A 21,960-nucleotide genomic window follows, 5' to 3' on the forward strand; every position below is an offset into this window, starting at 1 on the left:
TTGTTTGAATTCATGGGTATGGGTTATTTTTTAGTTGGGTCAATTCCATCCTGCCATACCCAAAAAAAAAAAAGAGAGAAATGGCCCGGTTCAAGAGAAGACCTTCCTTGACCAAAAACTATAAAAAAGAGAAGACCTTACAGTTGTTGGAAATTGGGTTCAAGTGGTATATCATTTGTCTGCTAAACAATCACATTAGAATTTAAATCTCATTAGTGGAAAAAAATAATCCATATATTGTGTGCGGGGGGTGTGTTGTGTTGTAAAGACAGAAAAAAAAAAACAGTAGTGCTACGTTACTAACTTTTTATCTGTCAAAATCTGTCAATTTGAGTTGGGCTGGACATGAAGCCTATCTACTAAATAAAGCCACATCTAAGTTAATCATGGTTTAATCCTAATTTATCACGTGTTGGTAATAGTTGACAGACTCTCTCTTGGTAACGTATACTTTTTCAAAAAAAAAGACATTGAAAGATATTTTTTGTTTTTCTTTTTTTTTTGTTGCATGTGGTGAGATAGAAAGAGCGTAAAGAATGATAATTGAATACACCATTGCTATAAGCAGTATTTATACTAATGGAACGTTACATAAGAGTGTTGTCAATTATTGAATCTGATATACCAGTCCTACGTTAAGCTATGAAGTATAGACAAATTACCAATCATATCTCTCTAAAGAGTGTTGTCCCACCTAAATCACTTAAAGTATAGTTATTAAAACCAAACCAAAAATCAAATATATATGAAATCACTGAATTCAATTATTAGTCCAACCTGTAAGTTATAGGTTGAATTAGTTGATTTTGTTATAACAGAATTTGATAACATAACTGGAAGCTAAGAAACCAAAAATCCACATTTGATAAATTTTTTCCTAGGCACTAGTCACCATCAATAAGAAAAGAGGTAAAAGAAATTGTACAAATGAATGTAATTGACAAATATGACCCTATTATATTACTTGTGAAGTAACAAGCAAGATCTAATTAAGTTTAACGAAGTAATATATTAATTCTTACGGAATAAATTGAAGTAAATCAAACGGAAAAATAAAAATAAGAGACTTGCGCTATAGACATACAAATATATATTGAAAATATATAAAAATATTAAATATATACTAAATCTTGATATGTATTTTATTTTTTATATACATCTAATATAGTTGTCAGTAAATAATGGGATTTTAGAATAAAAATTATAGTATATATAGTAGTTGATACAAAGTAGATGGAATCATTCATTCATCTAAGGCAGCAATAAAATAAAATGTTTATGAGTATAATAATAAGTGGTTAGGAATCATTCAGATCAGAGACGAAAAACCACACATACACAGCATGCACGATGCATGAATAATCATGATGATTGCATGCGTATGATAACATATCGATCTATTTTCTAGTGTCATGAAGTCTATGACAAACATAAAACCCTAAGTTTTGGTTTTTGTGCATGTCTCTCTCATGCACCGTTATATTTTATTTGACAAATGATTGGAAATTGAGTCTCTATATTATGTTGAAATGCTACATGATTATCAGAGCACGGTGATAATAGCCTCTGTGCAGAAGCTTTGTTGTACTTCCATTGCTAGTTCCTCCAGACTCAGTTCACATTCCAGCCCTATCTGCATTGGATCATGCCAAAGTTATATATTAACACTTTTTAACATAATTATTCAATTTAATGTCATATTAGTATGAGAAAAGTTTATATCTTAAAAGTGAGATAATAAATATTAAAATATGGAAAAGTCTAGCAGTTTTATTGAATTTTGGCCAGCATGTAACCAGCAGAGCAATATGAGCCATTGGATGAAATCTCACACCAATCTCACACCATCAAATCATATTGATGGCTAGTTGATGGCTAACAATCACAAAAATTGCTGCCCCCTAACATTATTTGTTGTTTTGTATTAAATTTTTTAGAGTATTAATAGTTTTTTTATTTTTATTTTTTAAAAATTAGAAAACCAGCAGAATTTAAATTTTTTAATCTATAATTAATCAGTAATATTTAAAAATATGACAAAAAATATATTGTTAAATTGTTAAACTAAGAAAAATAGATTGATAACTAAAAATACTAACAAAAAATAATAAATTATGTTATTTTCAGTTTTCACTTGGCGATGAAAATTTTGGCATTAATATTAGGTAGTTTAGTTATTATATGCATGACACGTAAAGTAGACACGTACTTTACTACCTACTACCTAGTAAGAGGTCACACTCACTCTAACTACCAACTACCAACAGCTTCGGTAGCAGGAATATACATACATTCATGTTATTTCATGCTGCACATGTACACAGGTTAGTACTAATCAACATTTTCAGCAAATTAACTAGTCCAATTCTTAGGTATTTCGGGAACAAAGTTTTCTCTTGTTTTCATTCATTTATCGAATTATTATTTCCATATCAAAAGAGCAGTTGATAGTTTTTTAAATAGAAAGGGAAAGACATCCATTACCAACATTGATCATAACCGTTAATAAATCGATCCAAGTATCATTTCTTTAATTTTCCGTTTGTCATATATTATTCAGCTTATGTATGTGCATGTGTCAATTAATTAATAAGCTTCCTAAATTGGACGATCAAACGTAAATCCATAAGTGAATATCCATGCATGGATTCGCCTAGTTCAAACAATGATTTTTAAGTGTATTTAGTAGAGAGATATTAGGGACTAATCCTATATACCTAACATCTTATTTTTCCTTAATTATTAAAATTTAAAATTTAAAAATTACAATATTAAAAAATTAAATTTATAAAGTTGCTAATTAAAAATAATTAAATAATAATTTAGACCTAATTAAACAAAATAAAAGGCAAAGTGATTATGAATTATTGAAGGGATTTTTTATACCTTAACAACAAAATGATAGAGAACTGTATCCTCCATGCTACTGATGTTGAGATGAAGAACTTCAAAGGAAAGTGCTTCCAAAACAGCAATGATCTTTGCAACTTGACCCGGAATCCTGTGGGAAATTACTCTCAGGATCACATTAGAACCTGAGATTTTAACTTCCACATCCGCAACTGAAGAGTTGCAACTTGCTCCTAGTTCCTTAAAGGAACCACCACCCATTCCGGTGGGGCTATCGTTCTGCTGAAACGCCGGCTGCAGCGCTTTTGGGCTCGGGCCTGGGCTAGGGCTTAGGCTCTTTCTCCTTTTCTGGGACTCCAAAGCTTGAAGCACTTGGTGTAGCTCCTTGATGAACTCTATAACTCCCCCTATTATGGACGCTTGATCTCCCTAAAATCATTCATCAAAGAAAACAAATAACTAACGCGTTATAATTTTATCTCATATGAAGTTGATAGCTTAGAATTTTTAAATAATTTGACAAATTTGACTAAATTATCAACTAATGACTCTTATCAATTCTTAATTTCATATTAAGTTAACTGCACATAAGTTTTCATCTTTATTTAAATTAATAACAGATGGCTAAACAAAAATTCAAAAGATATAAGACGCTTGTTAAAATAGTCTAATCATGAATAAATATAATTATGAGAAGTGATAGGGGCCAGTAGAATTGGTGATATTTAACCATCAATTAACCATCATATGTGTTTTTAATGGTGGGAGATGGCATTCAATGATGTAGGATTACTCATTTCTCTTTTGATGGTTAACTGCTGGCCCGTAAACTTTCTCTATAATTATTACTAAACAATTCTTAAAGTACTCTATCTTTTAGATATAATTTTTTTGGGTTGTTATGTGTATACCAAAATCAACCACTAAAGTCAGCTACCACTATAAAATACATGTTGAAATATAAATACATATATTGAAAATAAATTAAACCACACATATATTTATACACAAATACATTGGTAACAAATTTTAGTGGCTAATTTTAGTGTACAAATAGCTTTTCTGAATTTTTTTTGCTAGCACCAAACTTTTTTAGGATCTATTTTGATAATTAACTCTAAAATATAACAGAGAAACAATAGAAATTTGATGATCTCAACACTTGGATAATTTCAAATTGATTTTCTCATAGACCATTTAGATGCTAGAAAAGCCAAATCTTAAAAGAAAAGAAAAGATAAAAAAAATATAGAGGGTTGAGCAAAAATTAATAATAGCAGTGCATGATAAGTAAATAAATAAAAGAGTTAATACCCTTTTAATATAGAAAGATGGAGTTAAGGATCTCAAAACTTTGAGATGTTCATTCATCTGCTTTCTCCTGTTCCTCTCAACAGCTATGTGAGACATGTTTTTGGAACAAGGGAATTGTATATAGGGTTTAGCTTGTTTAATTTCTTTATGAGCTATAGTTGACTAGGAATCAAAGTGTGCGCTATTTATACACGAGTGAAGAGTCCTGAGAAGACAAGGAACTATGTATGTATGTTAATAATGTTATATGGTTTGGTAATAAATGTCATAGGTTGCTTTCTCGTGAAGTATTGTTTAGGCATTAGTAGTAACATTATTATTTTTTGCACAAAAAAGATACACACACGCACACATACCTTGGGTTATAAAACATTACGCGTCTCACGCTTATGATATTGCGTACAATTACGTGCCCTCGTGAGTTAAAAAATACCATCAACCTTAGCCTCAACCTTGTTATTCTTTTTCATTCTCATCACCTTTATTTCCCATGCATTCTTAGCTTCTTATTTTATTTTTATCTACTCCCTTTCATTCCTTCATGCATGCCTTGCCGAAATCTTCATCATTTTGCATCCAGCTACATACATACATAGATATATAATTAAAACAAACTTCTTTGGGTTAACTTGTTGAAACTTTTTCTCCAGGTGTATAGCGAAGGAATCCATTGTAGAGAAGCAAAATCCCATTTACTAGTTAAATAATCATCGTCTTGAACGCTCATAAAATTAAACTATTAAGATTTAGTGTCAGCTAATATTTTGTTGTTGTTATTTAAATGCAGGTAACAGCATCATGGATAAATCTAAAATGAAAATATCTTATATCTTATAATGATAGGATATATAGCCTCTGACTATTGTTATATGAGTGATGATTGAGAGTATTATCCTCGTAATTATTCTTTTAATTATTAAGCGAAATATCAGAGAATTAACAATTTTTTAATATTAGTTTTTTTTTCTAAAGTTCAGAGTCACACTTGAATCCGCTACTTTTAGATGAATATGAAAAGGCTATATCATTTGTGTTATAACTCATTGGTATTTTAGTTAATATTTTAGATTAATATTTTTTATATTATTAAAATTTATTATACAAATAATTTTGTTAGTTAAGTATTGACAAAAAATAATAAATTTTTTTTAGTCATGTAATATTATTCAATTATTAAATATGTAAAATGTAAAAAAATAAAAATTAGCTATTATTAACTCAAATTCAAGATAAATATATAAAAAAATATTAGTAAAGTAACATTTTTCATTTCAAAATATATGTCATTTGTAAAAAATATTTGAAATCACAAAAAAATGAATTTTCTCATTTTTTTAATTAAAGAAATAAAATATGATTTCTAATCTTTTTTCCCCAATCCTAGGTACCCCAATGGATTGGACAACCCCTAATCCTAGGTACACAAGACACCCACACACTCCTCACATATTTGGGGAGGGGGAAAAAATGCCATTAGAGCCAAGGCTCATTGGCGATTTCTAATCTTTTAATTATATATTAGTAAGAGGTTATATATTTTTTTTTAAGTGAGGAAATTAAAAAAAAAACTAAGAAGATCCATTCAAAAAAACTCAATATGATGATCGAAATCTGGCCCCTTTGCTTTCATTTTTTTTTTATCTTGAGGTTTTTCCGTTTACGTTTTTACTTTTGAGTTGCAACGTGTAACGGGTCTAGCAGACCCAATTAGCCAAGATATACTTCTTTGGATTTACACTAAATGTGTCAATAAAAGTAGACCATGGCAAAACAAATCTGATTTTCTGTTTATTGGGCCCTGTGCTGGGACTGTCCAGCCCAATAAGATTTGTCCTAATTGAAAAGGAATAGTAAAAAAGTTAACACTAAGTTAAGTTAGTTTGCAGCTGAGGCTTAGCTCAACTGGTTAAACTATGTGCCTCTTAATATGTTACATCTGGGTTTAAATTTTGGTGAGTACATCAAGTGTTAAATATGAATCCTTAAATGTTGTGTAGGTGAGTATGTAGTGTGAGTGTGTTATGATGTCTAGGATTGAGAGTTGTCCAATCCACTTGATAAAAAAAAGGTTGAGTTAGTCTAATAATTAGTCTATTAATTTATTTAATAAATGTTAGAATTTGAATTTTGTTTTATATCTATAATAATTCATTAGCCAACGATAAATCCTTTTCATTAGTCTATCAGATTGGAAGATACTGTAATAAACAAAAAAAAATAAAAAAAAATATGAAAGAAAGAGAATACAGAAGATTTATAATAATTTAGAAAATATAACATTTTTAAAAGTATCTATAACTTTTAAAAGTAATAAATATGGGTATATGAAATTTTAATTTTACTAAATATAAAAAGGTTAACATATACTTTTAAAAAAATTAAATATTTTTTTAATAAATTTTACCAGTTAAATGGAAGGGTGTAATATGAATTTTATTGAAGGGAATAGCAGTGGCAGGTATAACACACTATGGAGGACTCAAACTTCAATGTACAGTACAAGAACACAATCAGTATAATAAAGAAGAGAGGAAAAATTGTGAAGGAACGACATTAGAGACAATCCACGCTCTTCATCCAAGGACCACATCACGCTAACGAACGTATTCCTCTAACCACCTGTTAGTAGTTCTCATTCTTGCACTTTTTCTTGGGCCTTGATTTACACCTATGCTTGCCATCTGTCCTTGGCTTGTAACTAATTCCTCCTCCAATATATGTGGCTCTAAGGCATGATTGTTATTATTATTTTCTGTATAGGTAGCCTGGTTAATCTTAGCGTGCTCTGCCTTCTTCCCATTCGTTACATTATCCCGCTCATCAATAACAACCTTGTCTTCAAGGTTGAAATCAGGATAAGTATGGCGCAAATGATCAGCACTCTCCCATGACGTGTCGGCACTCGGCCACTGACCCCATTTTACCCGCAGTTGAAGAATCTCTTTACCATCTTTGATGACTGTTCTCGTACTGAGAATTTCTTGCGGTTCCAATAAAGGACCCAACTCTGTTGTGCATAGAGAAAAGGGAAGATAATGGTCAACCTTCTTACCCCTAAACTTCTTTAAAACTGATATGTGAAACATTATGAATCTTGGCTTCAGGAGGCAGTGCCAATTTATAAACCGCAGCACTAAGCTTACGACAGATCTTAAATGGCCCGAAATAGCGGATCGCCATTTTTCTATGCTTCCTCAAAGTAACTAAATGCTGTCTATATAAGGTTGAAACTTCACCAACACGAAATCACCCTCTTCAAATTCAACCAAACGTTGCTGCTTGTCTGCAACTTAGATTTTGGTTGACATATTTTGCTCAACTTTGCTTTTCGCTGACCATATTTGTTAGCTCCTTAGGGAAAATTGCCTACAAATGACCTTAGATAAAGTTTGGACAGCAATTTTATCAAGGATATTACTAGAGGTATAGAATATAACAACAGAGTTTGATGATTAGATTATGGTTTCTCACGGCAGAGGCCTAGCATAGATGGCATATCTGTATGTAGTTTAAGAACCCATAGTGTGTGTGTGAAGGGTGTGTGCGTAGTGTATAATAACCAAAAAATAAAAGATTATGGTTTCTCAGATGACAGAATGGACAGCCACATATATCAATACTCTTCATTTCCATCCTCCTTCGAAGAAACTTGTAGGCGAAAATACTAGAACTAGTTTCAATTTACAGCTCTGTAGATTATTGTCCCATTAGATGGCACTTATCTTGGCTCTTTGGAGAGAGGGGGAAAAAAAAGACGACAAACAAGAATAACAAAACCTCAAATCACACAAACTAAGTATTAACTACTAAGATTTCTATAGCAGGAAACCAGAAATAACTCTATTCTCATCATCTTTGGTTACAAATGGAAGGCTCGTTCATATTCGAAGCTTCTTTCCAGGTTGTACCTCATCATCATAGTGGGGGCCCCTACCATCACCGTCCATATCCTTTTCCATCTTCTTTCTGGCAAGTATCTTATTGATCTTGTGCAGTTCGTTATTGAGCTTCTGGTCCTTGTTCTGCTTCCGCGTCTTCCGGCCATCTTGCATCTTCACACCAAACTGGAATGCAGCCTTTGGCATTGCTTCCTTCTGCTCATTGTAAGTGGCCCATTCCTCTTCGGTCTCAAAGTCCCAACGATGAAGTCGATCCTTTGCCTGTTCAATGCACATTTTCATTATTATCACTTTTAATACAAACAGGTTATCAACATGATGATTCTTCTCAAAGGGTCATCTTGAGAATAAAAATTAGTATAATCATTATTAATATGTTTTCATATTTATAGTTTTCTGAAATTAGGAAAACATATAATATACTTGAAAATAAATGAAAAACATTGCAGCCAGTTTAATAATAAGAAAATAAGGTAACTGTCAATGCAATTACTTACCCTCCCACCCATATCCATTTTGCACAAGTCATCTCCATCATCACTATCCACTATTTCACGGTTATATTCTTGATACCGGGGTAACATTCAGAATAACTCTCAGAAATGAAATTGGGGTCTTTTTCTCGGGCATCTTTGTCCCTCAGTTGTTGAAGTCTCTGATCATCTCGCTTAAATACTGATCCCAAACCTCGATCTTTCTCTTCTTGTGTCATAAAACGCGGATCTTGTGGCATATCTAAACCCGCTTGCAAATCATAAGTCTGCATATCTTGCTGAAGGTATTGATCAGGGTAAGCCAGCTATTCAGCATACTGGTACTCCTGCCACTCTCCTTGGTAGCCACCAGTTAAGGCTTGTGTTTGCATAACATCATATTCATTCTGAGACAAGAGTCAGATCAATGAGGGCAGAAACTCAACTCAAAAGCCACACTCTAATGTTTCTCTATCAGGGTGAAGAAAATTTCCAGTTATATTCAACAACTTACCGATTCTTGCCATGCTTGAGGGAGTGCAGCAGGTGGCACAGGACCATAAGTAGGTTCAGCAAAATATGAAGGTTTGTCCTTGTTCCTAGGAGACTCTTCCATGTCCTCAGAGAAAGGACTTTGGCTCAAGTCTTTGCCAGGTACGTCATACTCCACACCCTCACCAACAAAGATGTCATCATCTTCTGCTCTAGCAACAGCTGGGCCTTGTTTCTCTCCTGAATTAGCATGACTTTTCTTTGATGGAGGTGGTGGTGGTGGTGGGATGAACTCTCTTTCAGTTTGATTCTTTGCCCTCCCACCTTCAACCTTTGATGAATTCTCTTCATCATATCCATTACCAACAGCCAAATTCTTTCCTGTGTTCAAAATGGATGGTACCAAGAGTACATTAACTATTAAAATTTCCAATAAATTATCAGAAATATATGACTATATAAAAGATAGGGTAGCAGCCTCCCTCTCCAACATCTCCCTGAAAGTTTCTTTGACATTAAAAATGAACAAGGAGGAAAGTAAAAAATATAAAACTGCTTACCATTGATGTATGTTAAATAAAACTTATATAATCGACTCAAGTATAAGCACGATCAATTGAACAAACAAAAATGTTTGCAAATACAAAGATAAAAAAAAAGGACCTTAAGAACAACATCATATTCAAATACAAAGATAAAAAAAAAAGGAGTAAAGTATTGTTTCTGTCCCCAACGTTTGGGGTAAATCTCAAAATTGTCCCTAACGTTTCAATCGTCCTATTTACGTCCCTAACGTTTTAAAATTGACTCAATGTTGTCCTGCCGTTAGGGATCCGTTAATAAAATTAACGGCGGGACAAAATTGAGACGATTTTGAAACGTTAGGGACGTAAATAGGACTAAAACGTTGGGGACAAAAACGATACATAGAAATAAATTTTAATTTTATTCTTCAATAATATCAATTTGTTACTGTACATAGTATTCAATTATTTTTAATTATATTTACACTTAATCACCTTATTTTCATTCTAAATAAATTTATTTTTTTAATTTTACACTTAAAGTAATGTATTTTTTATAAATAAATAAATTTTACACTTTTATTCTAAATAAATAATGTAATGTGATTAGAATGAAAGTGTCAAACTATAAAAAAAATATAAGTAATGTGATTAAGTAATGAAAGTAAAATTACATTATTTATTTAGAATAAAAGTATAAAATTTATAAAAAATTATATTACTTTAAGCGTAAAATTATAAAAAAAATTAATTTATTTAGAATGAAAATCAGGTGATTAAGTGTAAATATGATTAAAAATAATTGAATACTATGTATAATAAAAAATTGATATTATTGAAGAATAAAATTAAAATTTATTTCTATGTATCGTTTTTGTCCCTAACGTTTTAGTCCTATTTACGTCCCTAACGTTTCAAAATCGTCTCAATTTTGTCCCGCCGTTAATTTTATTAACGGATCCCTAACGGCAGGACAACATTGAGTCAATTTTAAAACGTTAGGGACGTAAATAGGACGATTGAAACGTTAGGGACAATTTTGAGATTTACTCCAAACGTTGGGGACAAAAATAATACTTTACTCAAAAAGAAAGGACCTTAAGAACAACATCATATATGATGTTTGTAACATAATAATTAGAACAAAGTGAGATAAATTTCAGTAAACCATACTGCAAGAGAAGATTTTATGACAATTGCATTACCTGATACAATAAAGCATATACTCTACACAATAACATCCAAAAATTCCAGATGAACTACTCATTGCACTTATTACCTTTTGCAATTTGCATCTTTTTCCTTCTTTTTCTTCTTCAAAACCTTCCCAGAAGAGCCAAGACGAAGACATGACATTATTTTAGCAATCCGATCTAGAACAGATCCATCAACGCTAACTGTAACCATTTCCTGTGAAAAACAAGGGCATGTACATGAGGAATCGGCAAGATCAAAAACCTCCGGTACTGGACAATCAGCCTTACTATGGTGCAAGGTCGTTGGAATATCATGAGCATATCCACTCTCCTGACGTACAAAAGCTGGAATCTGTCAGAAAAGTGCTTCTATTCTAGAGAGTAACAAATAAGCTGGTAAAGGATCAGATTAACCGTTCCATCAATTTGAGTTGTAAACCTAAAAATGTCAATATAGCTACCCCATTTAACCTTTCCCCCATTATTGTTTATAAATATCAACATATGTAATTAAAGTGAATCAGGATGCAACAGCTAGCTAAAGGTCTCAAACATTCCATATCTGATTTTCCATGCATATGATGCTACATTGGACAACCTACAGTCGTAGAGATATGAGTAGAAACAGAAAGAGGCAGAGAGAGACATGTAATATCCACAGCCAAGATGCTTAGTCTAGTGAATGTCCCCGCATGGTATACTGACTTAAACTAGGTGAAAGAACCTATTCACTAGGAGATAAGCAACTACCGCAAGGATACACAAGATGAAAGCTGTATATTGCCCAATATGCATGTACTTGCAATCAAACATGCTAATGGCCACACCAAGCATGATAAACAAATAATTGCACAAACAAAGCATGAATTACAATAACCATGAGTCTCATATCATAAAGAACAAAACCACGTCAATTATCAAGTACATGGAAATTCTCACCATGTTAAAAATAAATGTCATTCGACCTGGAAGGAACATTTCATTTGTCTTTATGATGGTCTGAGGCTTCACTATCCACTGATAAACTGACTGAAAGGAGGAAAAAAAATTAAAGAATTGAAACATATTAATAGAAGCAAGCAACAATAATTCCTGAATTGGAGCACAAACTTCACATTCAAACTGATAAAAATAGGAGGGGGAAAAGCTTTAGTTCATATTGTCAGTAAATATTCAACAAAAGTAAAGAACCTTTGCAGTTGATGTGCGAACTTGTTGGTCTTCCTTAGATGCTCTGTTGGCAAATCAAAAGCAGGTAGTAAAACTTAGATTCATTAAAAAATAAAACCAAATAATAATTAATAATGTTTTAATTGACAGATTTACAATAAAATGATCACTATCACTGACACTTCTGGACTAAAGTTACCTAGGTTTCCCCTCAACATCATCCACAGCATCTGGCTTCTTGTCAATCTCGCTTCTAACTTTGTTCAGCAATGCATAATCCAAACCTTTGACCAAATGTGTGTGCTCCACATCACCTGCCCAAAAGCAATAAATGCAACATGTTCTGTTTTTAGCATAAGTAAGTCAATATTCAATAGAAGTTACACTAAATATTGTTCACATATATATTGACTTTACAGTCATGTCCGCAATAGTAGAGGCAAAAACTCTATTCTAGGGCGATATAATAAAAAACAAACATAACACAACAGAAAAAGAAAGGTCATGGATGAACATGGCACTGGAATCCTACATTACAACTTCCAAAGCACCTTGTAACAATCCAGATATCAAAAGCTTCAGAGAAAACAATGAAAAACATACTATCATATTAATTTCTTTGTGAAAAAGATGGCAAAACTCAATCATATTTAAGAGTATGAATACGAACCTCCAGGGTACTTGCTCTTTTCAATGGATAATTTGTGTGCATCAGCTGACCTTCAAAACATTACCAGATTGTTAGTATTGTTTCTTAAAAAAAATAACCTAAGCTCTTGATAGCATGTTATAAACAAGAGACCAGGGACAGAGCTACATTGTAGCAAAAGGGGGCAATGGCCCCCCCAAATTTTAATTTTTTACATGTAAATTATATGTAAATTTCAGTTTAGCTCCTTAAAATTTTATTTTAGTCTTATTTTATTATGTAAATATTTTTTACCCCCTCTAATATTTCATCTAGCTCCGCCCCTGGACTAAGCAATGGCAGGTAGCATAATTTTTTTTTCCTTTCATCTTATTTTGGCCGAGTTAACTAAAAGATGAATGATGTGATATTAGATAACAAATATAACATAAACAGTAGAAAACTCACCATAAATCTACAGTACCAGGAGGAGCAACAGCGTGAAATGCCAGCTCTGTAGGCTCATAATCAGGATTTTGATCTTCTCTACGCTCTTTAGCACGATCTCTATATTTTGGTGTTTCTGGTTTCTCTTCCCTGTGCAACTTCCAGTATCAGAGTAAGTATGCACATCATATACACGATGCAAACTTTTAAGCAACCCTCCATTTTTTGTTTACTCTACTCAATACTACAAATATAAAGGTATTCATCGAGTGAAAATTCTCCCCTTTTATCTTTGGCAATCATTGCAATAAACAAATGAAAATAAGTTCCTGAATAAGCTTCATTGATGTCGGAAATCCATTCATACAAGGGCTAATCATCCTAAATATCAAAACGGTGGAAAGGCATAGTTACCTTCTTCAAGCTTATATTCTAATACCTGAATATTAACCAATCAATGAAGGCAAATGTAGAAATGGCAAAAATGTTGTCCAAAAACACGGAAGAGCTAGTAAAAACAATGGTACACCAAAAAAAAAGACCTTTTTTATGATAAACATGAATTGGATATGACATACTTGCGACGCATAGGTTTCTCTTTGTACAATAGCCTCATAAGTCATAATAACAAGACTAAAAACATAATAACAAACTAATAGTAGCATCATAATTTCATATGGAAGAACTGTGTGACTCAACTTGGTCAACGAAATTATTTAATTAATACAACTTTTTCTCCTATTAAGTGGACAGCAATGCCATTCCCAGTGGTGTCACATCCTCCATTGCATGATTACTTGACCACCCTGAAAAATAGAAACAAGAAGGCATGCCTCTGTGTAGCCAAATAGCTTTCATTTGTGTAAATTGCTTTCAAGCCTTTCGATTGCAGCACTAACACCACTTTTTATGTCTCTCTTATCTAAGTTTTCATTTGCAGCTTGATTCCCTTCATTAGCTTTTTCTATCAGCTTCAAATGGAGCCAACCTGCCAACGTATCATGAGACAAGACTTTCAACAAATATAGTGAAAACTTGGTTGAATATGAGAAATTGCTACCAGATTGAGCATCAAGTGATGCTTCTAACAGCATTATATTCCACAACATATTATATATGAAACTTATGCATCTGCAAAAGTCACATAGACAATCTGAGCTGACAAAGTATCAAGAAACATAGCTATGTTACCAAGAGGAAAGCAAAATGCTGCTCCCAAAACTGATCCTAGCAACATGTTCCTAGCTCGCCAACGTAGTGATCCTGGCACTAAAAAGGGAAACAATCTATTAATACAATGAAATGAATGAAAAATGGATTTTTTTTGTGATTCAGTCCATGTTATAAAGAGTCTAGTGGCAGAGTATCATTTCTTACATATTAAACCAAAAGCTGAAGCAGTAGCTGAACCAGCACCAACAACATTAAAAACATCATGCACACCTCGCTGCTCTGCAAGTAGATTTTGTAAGCCATAAAATGCAGCAGTGAACATTCCAAGACGTACTCCTCCAACTATTGAGCCCCGTGTAACCCTAATGAATCGTTTCTCCATAGCATCTCTCATCAAACGATATTGCTCACGTTTGTCTTCTGTACTTCCAAGCTTCAATGTCACTTCTGCGTCCTTGCTCTAGCAAAACATTAGGAACTTATAAATACCATGACTAAAATTGGATAATAAAGAATAAAACCTCCACCTTCACATACTTGACAACAGAATGTTTAATCAACAAAGAAAAGATAAACCATAGCACTATGTTCATGGGTTTTGTTTCTCTGTCTAAAGAAAATGCTAGCAAGGTTTATTTTTGCATTCAGATATTAGCATTCATTCCATCTATTGATTATTGAAGTGGGTCAAGTATTTATCTCCTCAACTTCATAGCAATGCATTAAAAGGAAAACAAGCTTATACAAATAGTAGAAAAGAGTGAAACTTCACATTAGATGACATGAATAAAGAGGATATATACTATCTATTGTGACAAAACAGAAACATCTTTGCATTCATTTAAGAAAGTAAGTACTCAGTTATTCTTTGTACTGCAATTGCAATTCAACAAATTAAAACAACTCCAGCCTTTTTAGCTTAAGCTCTTGAAAACCTACAAATGGATCAAGTATACCGTTATGCCAGCCTGTTGACGGGATTAGACAATCTTTTGACATCTTTATGGTACACTAATGGATTGATTTACACCTTCCTTCTGATGTTACTAGTTCCCCAAGAAAATAAATCTCATCAAGCAAGAAGGATTGAGCAAAAACTCAACATTTTTTGGATTATGAATAAACAATATCAAAGATAAAGTTCAAGTACATTTAACTCTAAATAGTTTCTTACCATGTTATGGAAGGTAGCTTAGCGTTATATACAAGTAGTTTTTCAAGGAAAATAAATCCTCTGCATCCACACAACAAGAAAAAAAAATTCTTTCGACATCAACACCAAAGTGTTATTCATGACACATCTAACAGTATGCAAAAGAAGATCACTTTCATACACGGAGTTACACGCAACATTGAATTCTATAATGTAAAGAATGAAATCCATGATTGTAGTCTGGATGTTAGCAGTAACACCCGTTCTGTATTCAGCATAAAACACTCTCATAGCCATATGGGGGAAAAAAAAAAGAAAAACCTCTTGTAATCAGAACTTACAACAGAAGCAGCTGCCTCCTTGCTACCGCCGTATAACATGCCAGCAAATATTCCAATAACAGTTGTTGTACCCCAGTTAACAGTTCCCGCTAACTTTGGGGAGGCCTGGTAAAGGAAATTAGATAATATCAATGAAACTAATAATTGAATGAACTCAGGATGGTGAAGGCAAACACATTTCATAGTTATCTTCAGGAACCTAGAAGAAAAGGAAATGGGCCCAAATCAATGCTTTTCCCAATTTACTAAATTATTTCCAGTATACCAATACAGATTGACCTAGGGTTGATCAAATACATATTCACTATATTAATATCTTTGTGCAGTAGCAAGGAAACCAGTTCACTTACCAATACCTTCATATAAACAAGGAAATTCTAGTGAACCCTACTCAAATTCTTTGCCTAATGCTACTATATAAAATATTGCAGCTAGATCAATTTAAGAATAATAATGATATAAAATTGAGGAATAAAAAAAGATGTGAGGAGTTTCATACAATCGGTGCGGGGGATTCTGCGTCGTCGGTGGCTTCCATGGCGGTAAACGCCATAAAATGGAAACGGAGTTGTGTACGGAGAAATTAGTTAAATTAGGTAACCGAATCGAAGTGGAAGGAGCTCTAAATTCTCAATTTCTCATCGTCAAATCTGCCCGCGTTCTGATCGGCGTCGCCACTGCCAGTCGTGACTAGTGAAAACAACTTCCTTCCTCTTTGTCAGTCGATGTCACCTTTCGTTGTGACACCTGCTTCTTCGCCAGTCCGTTCACCTGAGTTTTTAAAAGAGTATTTAGACGTAAAGATCAATGTGGCTATTACCAATTAGTACAATTGAAAGACCTTACAGCAGAGTATTTATTAACATTGCAAGCAATATGTCCCCAAAATGGAAGTTTACAATAAAAAAATAAAACAATATAAACAATATAACACTGCAGAGTATCCATTTAATTACTCAACTAATCAGAGTATAGTTTACATATAATTTCTTCATAGTTACTATCTTATATATAGTGTGTACCACTAATACAAATCTAAATCTCACCATTAGTAAAATTCAGTTCTAGCTTTCTTTCAATTTTTTCTTCGTTTATCTGCTACCATGAATTATAATAGTAAATGAATAGCGTAATATTTTTGAAGTTAAAAATCAAAATTAGCTTATAGAAGATCCTCAATTCAAAATCAAATCTAGCTTTTACATAAGAGCAAGAATCTATTAATATTTAAAAAATTGAACAGCATGATTGCTTACAAGATTACTTTATTCAACAACAACTAAGAATGTATAATTTCAAAAATTGAACAGAAAATAAAACAATTAACACTTTAACATATAACATTCCCCAAAAATTATAGACTAACCTGACTGAGTGACCGAAGAAGACGACGCTGGAGCCTGGACTAACAGATTCACTAGTAATTTAGTAACAAAAGATTTAGACGCTGATAAAAATGTTATCGACAACAAAAAATTAAGAGGATTAATTTTGACAAAAATGATCAATTATCAATTGAGTTATCTAACGTTAAGGTTAAACGTTGATGTGTCAGTTAACAATTATTTATAATTACAAAAGTTATTCATACTTTTAATTTTTATAATTTTAAAAATACTCAAATTTTAATTTTTTAAAATTTCTAATCTCCTTTTTGAGTTAAATTTTAAAGTGATATTTAAACTTGCAATCGCATATCAAGAATCAGGATTTCACACCAAGAATCAAGATTTCACACAAAGAACTTTCAGTGTTTATCTCAAGGTTGCGAGAACAGAACCGGTCGACTGATTAAATAATAATAAAATTATTAAAAATTCGATATACAATTTCAAATATACAAATTCAATAATTTCTAAACTAACAAAATTCCAAATTTTTATAATTTGACATAATAACTTGTTCATATTTTATCATTAATTATTAATTAACTTATAAATTATAACAAAATAATCGGCAAGAATTCTCATTGCAATAAAAATTTAGAATCACATACTTACACTTACACAAAAATTCAAACCATAAGCAACAAAAAAATTCAGAATCACAACAAATTTCAACAAAAATCTTTCAACCATGTATTCAACAACAAAAACTCAGAATACAGAAAAATCAACCATCCAAATCCAGAGAATCCAGAAACAGAAAAACTAACCAAAACAATCCAAACTTAACACGCAAAAAGTTTCAGAATCACATAAGCAACAACCCAACTCAGAACCCAATCCCAACTCAGAATCTAGTACAAAAACAAAACTCAGAAGCCAGAATCTTGGAAATTGAAACTGAAGAAGCAGTGGCTTACCGGAGATACGGCGAGGGAGGAACGGCGGTGACAGAGTGAGCTCGGAAGCGGATCAGCTTGCGATGGCGAGGCCCCGAGCAGAGATTCCACGGCGAGGCTCCGGGCAGAGATTAACGGAGGAGAGGATGCGCATGAAAAGGATCGAGCAACCGTTCGCGTGACGTGGAGGAGAAGAGGATCGAGGATGACGACGACGGTACCCTCTGTCACTGCCGATGACGACGATGGCGGAGGCGGGCTTCACGACGAGCACAGAGACGGTGAGGAGGAGAAGAGTGGCGGCGGCTGGGGGTGACGGTGGCAGGTAGGCCTTCGCGACGAGCACAGAGACGGTGAGGAAGAGAAGAGTGGCGGCGGCTGGGGGGCAGACGGTGGCTGGTGGGGCTTCACGACGAGCAGGCGGCTGCGGACTGACGGTGGCAGCGGTGTTTACTCTGATAGGGTTAGGAAATTAGGAATTTTGGTGAGAAACTGATTCTGAGAATGTGAGAGTGAGAGAGAAGGGAGAGGGGGTCGCCGTTTTGAAGCTGAAGGGGAGAACCGGGCCTTCAAAAAACCTGCCCGGTTCTGTCGGTTCATCGGTTAACTGCCGGTTCAATTGGTTTATAACCGATTTTTAACAGACGGTTTAAAGGTTAATTAGATCGGTTAGAAGATCGATTCTCAGTTAATCCGATTGAACCGGACAATTCAGTATGATTTTTAGAACCTTGGTTTATGTTTTCTTCCTCCACAAGAATCAGAAATTCACAAATTCAAATCAACGTTATACAGATTCATAATCAACATAATTAATTAGTTACTCACTCATCAAAGTATAATCCAACTGAATAATTAAACAAAAAATAAAAAAATAAAAACCAAGAGTGAATTTCACGAAGACACAAAGGTAGAGAAGAGAGAAGACCAACCTGTCTAAGCATGAGGCAGACTCTAGCGAGGGAGGGGGAAGCAGCAGCGAAGGACGAGGACGCGGAGCACGGAGACGCGATAGCAAGGTTGCTTGGTAGCCACAAACGCTACGGTGCAGTGCAGGGGAGCGACAGAAGCAACGGCGCAATGTCAGAGACGCACCGGAGCCGACGAGACGAAGCAGAGGAGCCGGTCGGTGATCACGAGTTCTGGAGTTGGAGTATGATTAAGAGTGACTTAGAGACTGGTGAAATGGTGAGGAAGAGAAGCCTCCAAGCAGTCGTTTAAAGTTAGGGCTACTCTCTCTCTCTCAATGAAACGATGTTGTTTTCGTGTTAGGAAGGAAAAAATAAAATTTTCAAACCGGCTAGATTTTTGCAAAATGCCGATTCGCCGGTTTTTACCATAACTGGATGGTCTGAACCAGTTCGGTCCGGCTTTTTATCTTGTCTGATTAGATGACTCAACCGAACCGACCTATAGTTCGATTCATCAGTTTTCCAATCCAATCAGTCGGTCCGGTTCAGTTCTTACAACTATGCTCGTACTTTTAAATTTTATAATTTTAAAAATACTCAAATTTTAATTTTTTTATTTCTAATCTCCTTTTTTAGTTAAATTTTAAAGTGATATTCCAACTTGCATCGAGTCTCAATCTCTCAATTTGCAATTGCCCCAAGTTTTTTCTTAATAATAGTGACTCACTGAGATATATTTTGACGAAGAAGTGTATCGAAGGAAGCCACGACGGATAATCAATAGCTATATTACGTGGCTATTTTAAAAGACCGCTGGTTTTATTCTCTGGGTCGAATAATCACAAGCAGACCATAATCTTTGGGTTTGGGCTTGTTTTGGACGAGAGTATTCCTTCTTACACGTGGATGCTGCAAAACTTGTTACAAGTGATGTGCAACAAGATTCCTTCCACTGTTCTCACGGACGGGAATGACGCTATGATTGCAACTGTTCAGGGAATATTTCCAAGGGCAAGGCACTAATTGTGTGTGTGACACTTACAAAAGAATGTTACATCAAACTCAAATGATGAAATATTTTAGGAGGTGTTCTCTAAATAATTATATGCTGATATGGGAATTGATAATTTTAAAAGGGATTGGACACAAGCGGCCGATAAGTACGGATTGCATGAAAAACTATGGACAACACATAGGTACAAGAAAAGGGAGATGTTGGCCAATGTCTACTTGTGACACAAGTTTTGTGCATGTTTCAGGACAATTTCAAGTTGTGTAGGTATCAATATGAATGTAAAAAAATTCCTAAGTTTTAGACATAGCATTCTTAAACTTGAGTTGCTTGTCCGGAAATATAACAACAACGAGCTTCTAGCCCAGTTTAATTCATATATAGCATGTCGGTCATGATGACTTGCTTAGATCCACTTGTGAGATGTGTTGCCAATAATGTGTATACACGAGCTATTTTTATGGAAGCTAAAAAGGAGATTGATGCCATTGGTGTGGTTAACTTTGTTGGTAGACAACGAGTATCGATGACAATGATGTATACTATGAAGGAGTATGGTAACCCCATAAGGTATTTTGTTAAACTAATCGATCACATACTAGTAAAGTTAGAATGTCGTTGTGGTTTTTAGGAACGAAAAGACTATCTGTGTAAGCACATTTTCTTCATGATAAGTATGACCACGTAATGGCCATACCAAAGCGGTTGATCCTAAAAAGGTGGACCAAAAAGACCAAAACAACAGATGAATACATGGATGACACTGATGATTTAGCTGAAAGGAGGTTTTGTATATAGTTGAATAAAACTTACTGCTTTTTATATTCATTATTAATTCAATAGTTACCTAAATACAATAGGTATTGGTTAGAGCCATGAAATCGTTTCTTTCAAAATTTAAGAGGATAGAAGGAAGTATATAAATAATTATATCTACTTTAATATGCACACTTACGTAACAATATACTTTTAAGTTTGCATGAATTTTTTTTTTTGCATAGATTTTTTTTCCTCTTTAGATTAAATCATAGACTTTTATGGTCCTGTGCCACCTGCTGCACTCCCTCAAGCATGGCAAGAATCGGTAAGTTGGTGAATATAACTGGAAATTTCATGTTTAGTACCTTGTCTTCACCCTAATATTTAGAGAAACATTAGAGTGTGTTTATTAACATTGCAAGCAATATGTTCTCAAAATGAAAGTTTACAATAAAAAAATAAAATAATATGAACAATATAACACTACAGAGTATTCATTTAATTACTCAACTAATCAGAGTATAGTTTACATATAATTTCTTCATAGTTACTATCTTATATATAGTGTGTACCGCTAATACAAATCTAAATCTCACCATTAGCAAAATTCAGTTCTAGCTTTCTTTCAATTTTTTTTCGTTTATCTGCTACCATGAATTATAATAGTAAATGAATAGCATAATATTTTTAAAGTTAAATATCAAAATTAGCTTATAGAAGATCCTCTGTTTAAAATCAAATCTAGCTTTTACATAAGAGTAAGATTCTATTAATATTTAAAAATTGAACAACACGATTGCTTCAGAGTGATCAAGATTGCTTTATTCAACAACAACTAAGAATGTATAATTTCAAAAATTGAACAGAAAATAAAACAATTAACACTTTAACATATAACATTTCTCAAAAATTATTGACTAACCTGACTGAGTGACCGAGAAGACAACGCTGGAGCATGGAGGAAGCTGACTACTAGAGAGGAAACGACTGACTGAAAACAAAGCTGGCTGTTGGAGAGGGAACTGCGAACAACGATGCTAACAGGGATACCAACTGAGACGCCAACGACGGAGAGAAAGTTGGTTGCTGCGTCGCTGCCGCTACCAGGAAGACGATGCACCAGATGGTCCCACGGACGAGGTGGAGAAGACGATGCTCCTGGCGCCTAATGGAGAAGACGATGAAGATTGAAGAAGCTGGTTGCGTGGTATGAGGAAGCTCTGCGTTTGCTAGGGTTTCTACTTTCTGGGTTTACTCCATGGTTGCGCCATTAGTGAGATAGTATTAGGGTTATGGGTTGGAAAACACATAAAAAGTCATATATATATATATAT

General features: G+C 33.8%; 3 protein-coding genes across 8 annotated transcripts; all 3 read right to left on the reverse strand.

Moving 5' to 3' along the window:
* Positions 1–1,383: 1,383 nt before the first annotated feature.
* Positions 1,384–4,276, reverse strand: LOC107482595 (transcription factor MUTE). The gene is made up of 3 exons (XM_016103120.3): positions 4,165–4,276; positions 2,887–3,279; positions 1,384–1,633 (listed from the first exon to the last, which is right to left on the reverse strand). The coding sequence occupies exons 1-3, from the start codon at positions 4,258–4,260 to the stop codon at positions 1,544–1,546; spliced, it is 579 nt and encodes a 192-aa protein (XP_015958606.1). The 5' UTR covers positions 4,261–4,276; the 3' UTR covers positions 1,384–1,543.
* Positions 4,277–7,763: 3,487 nt separating this feature from the next.
* LOC107482543 (suppressor of mec-8 and unc-52 protein homolog 2) lies at positions 7,764–13,616 on the reverse strand. The gene is made up of 11 exons (XM_052260414.1): positions 13,572–13,616; positions 13,015–13,151; positions 12,589–12,638; positions 12,118–12,232; positions 11,940–11,982; positions 11,688–11,777; positions 11,011–11,079; positions 10,832–10,962; positions 9,051–9,409; positions 8,561–8,943; positions 7,764–8,324 (listed from the first exon to the last, which is right to left on the reverse strand). The coding sequence occupies exons 1-9, from the start codon at positions 13,614–13,616 to the stop codon at positions 9,388–9,390; spliced, it is 702 nt and encodes a 233-aa protein (XP_052116374.1). The 3' UTR covers positions 7,764–8,324; positions 8,561–8,943; positions 9,051–9,387.
* On the reverse strand, positions 13,518–18,468 carry LOC107482652 (uncharacterized). Of its 6 annotated transcripts, none has more exons than XM_052260268.1 (7): positions 17,966–18,468; positions 17,027–17,060; positions 16,160–16,431; positions 15,661–15,859; positions 14,371–14,626; positions 14,185–14,262; positions 13,518–13,981 (listed from the first exon to the last, which is right to left on the reverse strand). In XM_052260268.1, exons 4-7 carry the CDS (start codon positions 15,841–15,843, stop codon positions 13,848–13,850), a joined length of 651 nt encoding a protein of 216 aa, XP_052116228.1. In that variant the 5' UTR covers positions 15,844–15,859; positions 16,160–16,431; positions 17,027–17,060; positions 17,966–18,468; the 3' UTR covers positions 13,518–13,847. The 6 variants fall into 6 exon arrangements, with proteins under 6 accessions (XP_052116228.1, XP_052116227.1, XP_020995530.1 ...); XM_052260267.1 differs by having other exon boundaries at positions 17,027–17,077; XM_021139871.2 differs by having other exon boundaries at positions 15,661–15,765; positions 17,027–17,077; positions 17,966–18,467.
* Between the last annotated feature and the right edge of the window lie 3,492 nt (positions 18,469–21,960).

The sequence above is a fragment of the Arachis duranensis genome, chromosome 4, assembly GCF_000817695.3.
Source record: "Arachis duranensis cultivar V14167 chromosome 4, aradu.V14167.gnm2.J7QH, whole genome shotgun sequence".
NCBI classification, from domain to species: Eukaryota; Viridiplantae; Streptophyta; class Magnoliopsida; order Fabales; family Fabaceae; genus Arachis; species Arachis duranensis.

Excerpts from the sequence above, each read along its gene's own strand:
- LOC107482595 (XM_016103120.3), bottom strand. The coding sequence starts at position 4,260 with ATGTCTCACATAGCTGTTGAGAGGAACAGGAGAAAGCAGATGAATGAA. Across the intron at positions 3,280-4,164 it reads CATCTTTCTATATTAAAAGG|GGAGATCAAGCGTCCATAAT; the intron begins GTATTAACTCTT and ends GAATGATTTTAG. Across the intron at positions 1,634-2,886 it reads TCTATCATTTTGTTGTTAAG|ATAGGGCTGGAATGTGAACT; the intron begins GTATAAAAAATC and ends GATCCAATGCAG.
- LOC107482543 (XM_052260414.1), bottom strand. The coding sequence starts at position 13,616 with ATGACTTATGAGGCTATTGTACAAAGAGAAACCTATGCGTCGCAA. Across the intron at positions 11,778-11,939 it reads TTCGCACATCAACTGCAAAG|TCAGTTTATCAGTGGATAGT; the intron begins GTTCTTTACTTT and ends TCCTCCTTTCAG. Across the intron at positions 11,080-11,687 it reads TGACATTTATTTTTAACATG|GAGAGTGGATATGCTCATGA; the intron begins GTGAGAATTTCC and ends TTTGTACGTCAG.
- LOC107482652 (XM_021139870.2), bottom strand. The coding sequence starts at position 15,843 with ATGAAATGTGTTTGCCTTCACCATCCTGAGTTCATTCAATTATTAGTT. Across the intron at positions 14,627-15,660 it reads AGGAGGCAGCTGCTTCTGTT|AGCAAGGACGCAGAAGTGAC; the intron begins GTAAGTTCTGAT and ends ATGTTTTGCTAG. Across the intron at positions 13,982-14,184 it reads AGCATTTTGCTTTCCTCTTG|GTTGGCTCCATTTGAAGCTG; the intron begins GTAACATAGCTA and ends ATACGTTGGCAG.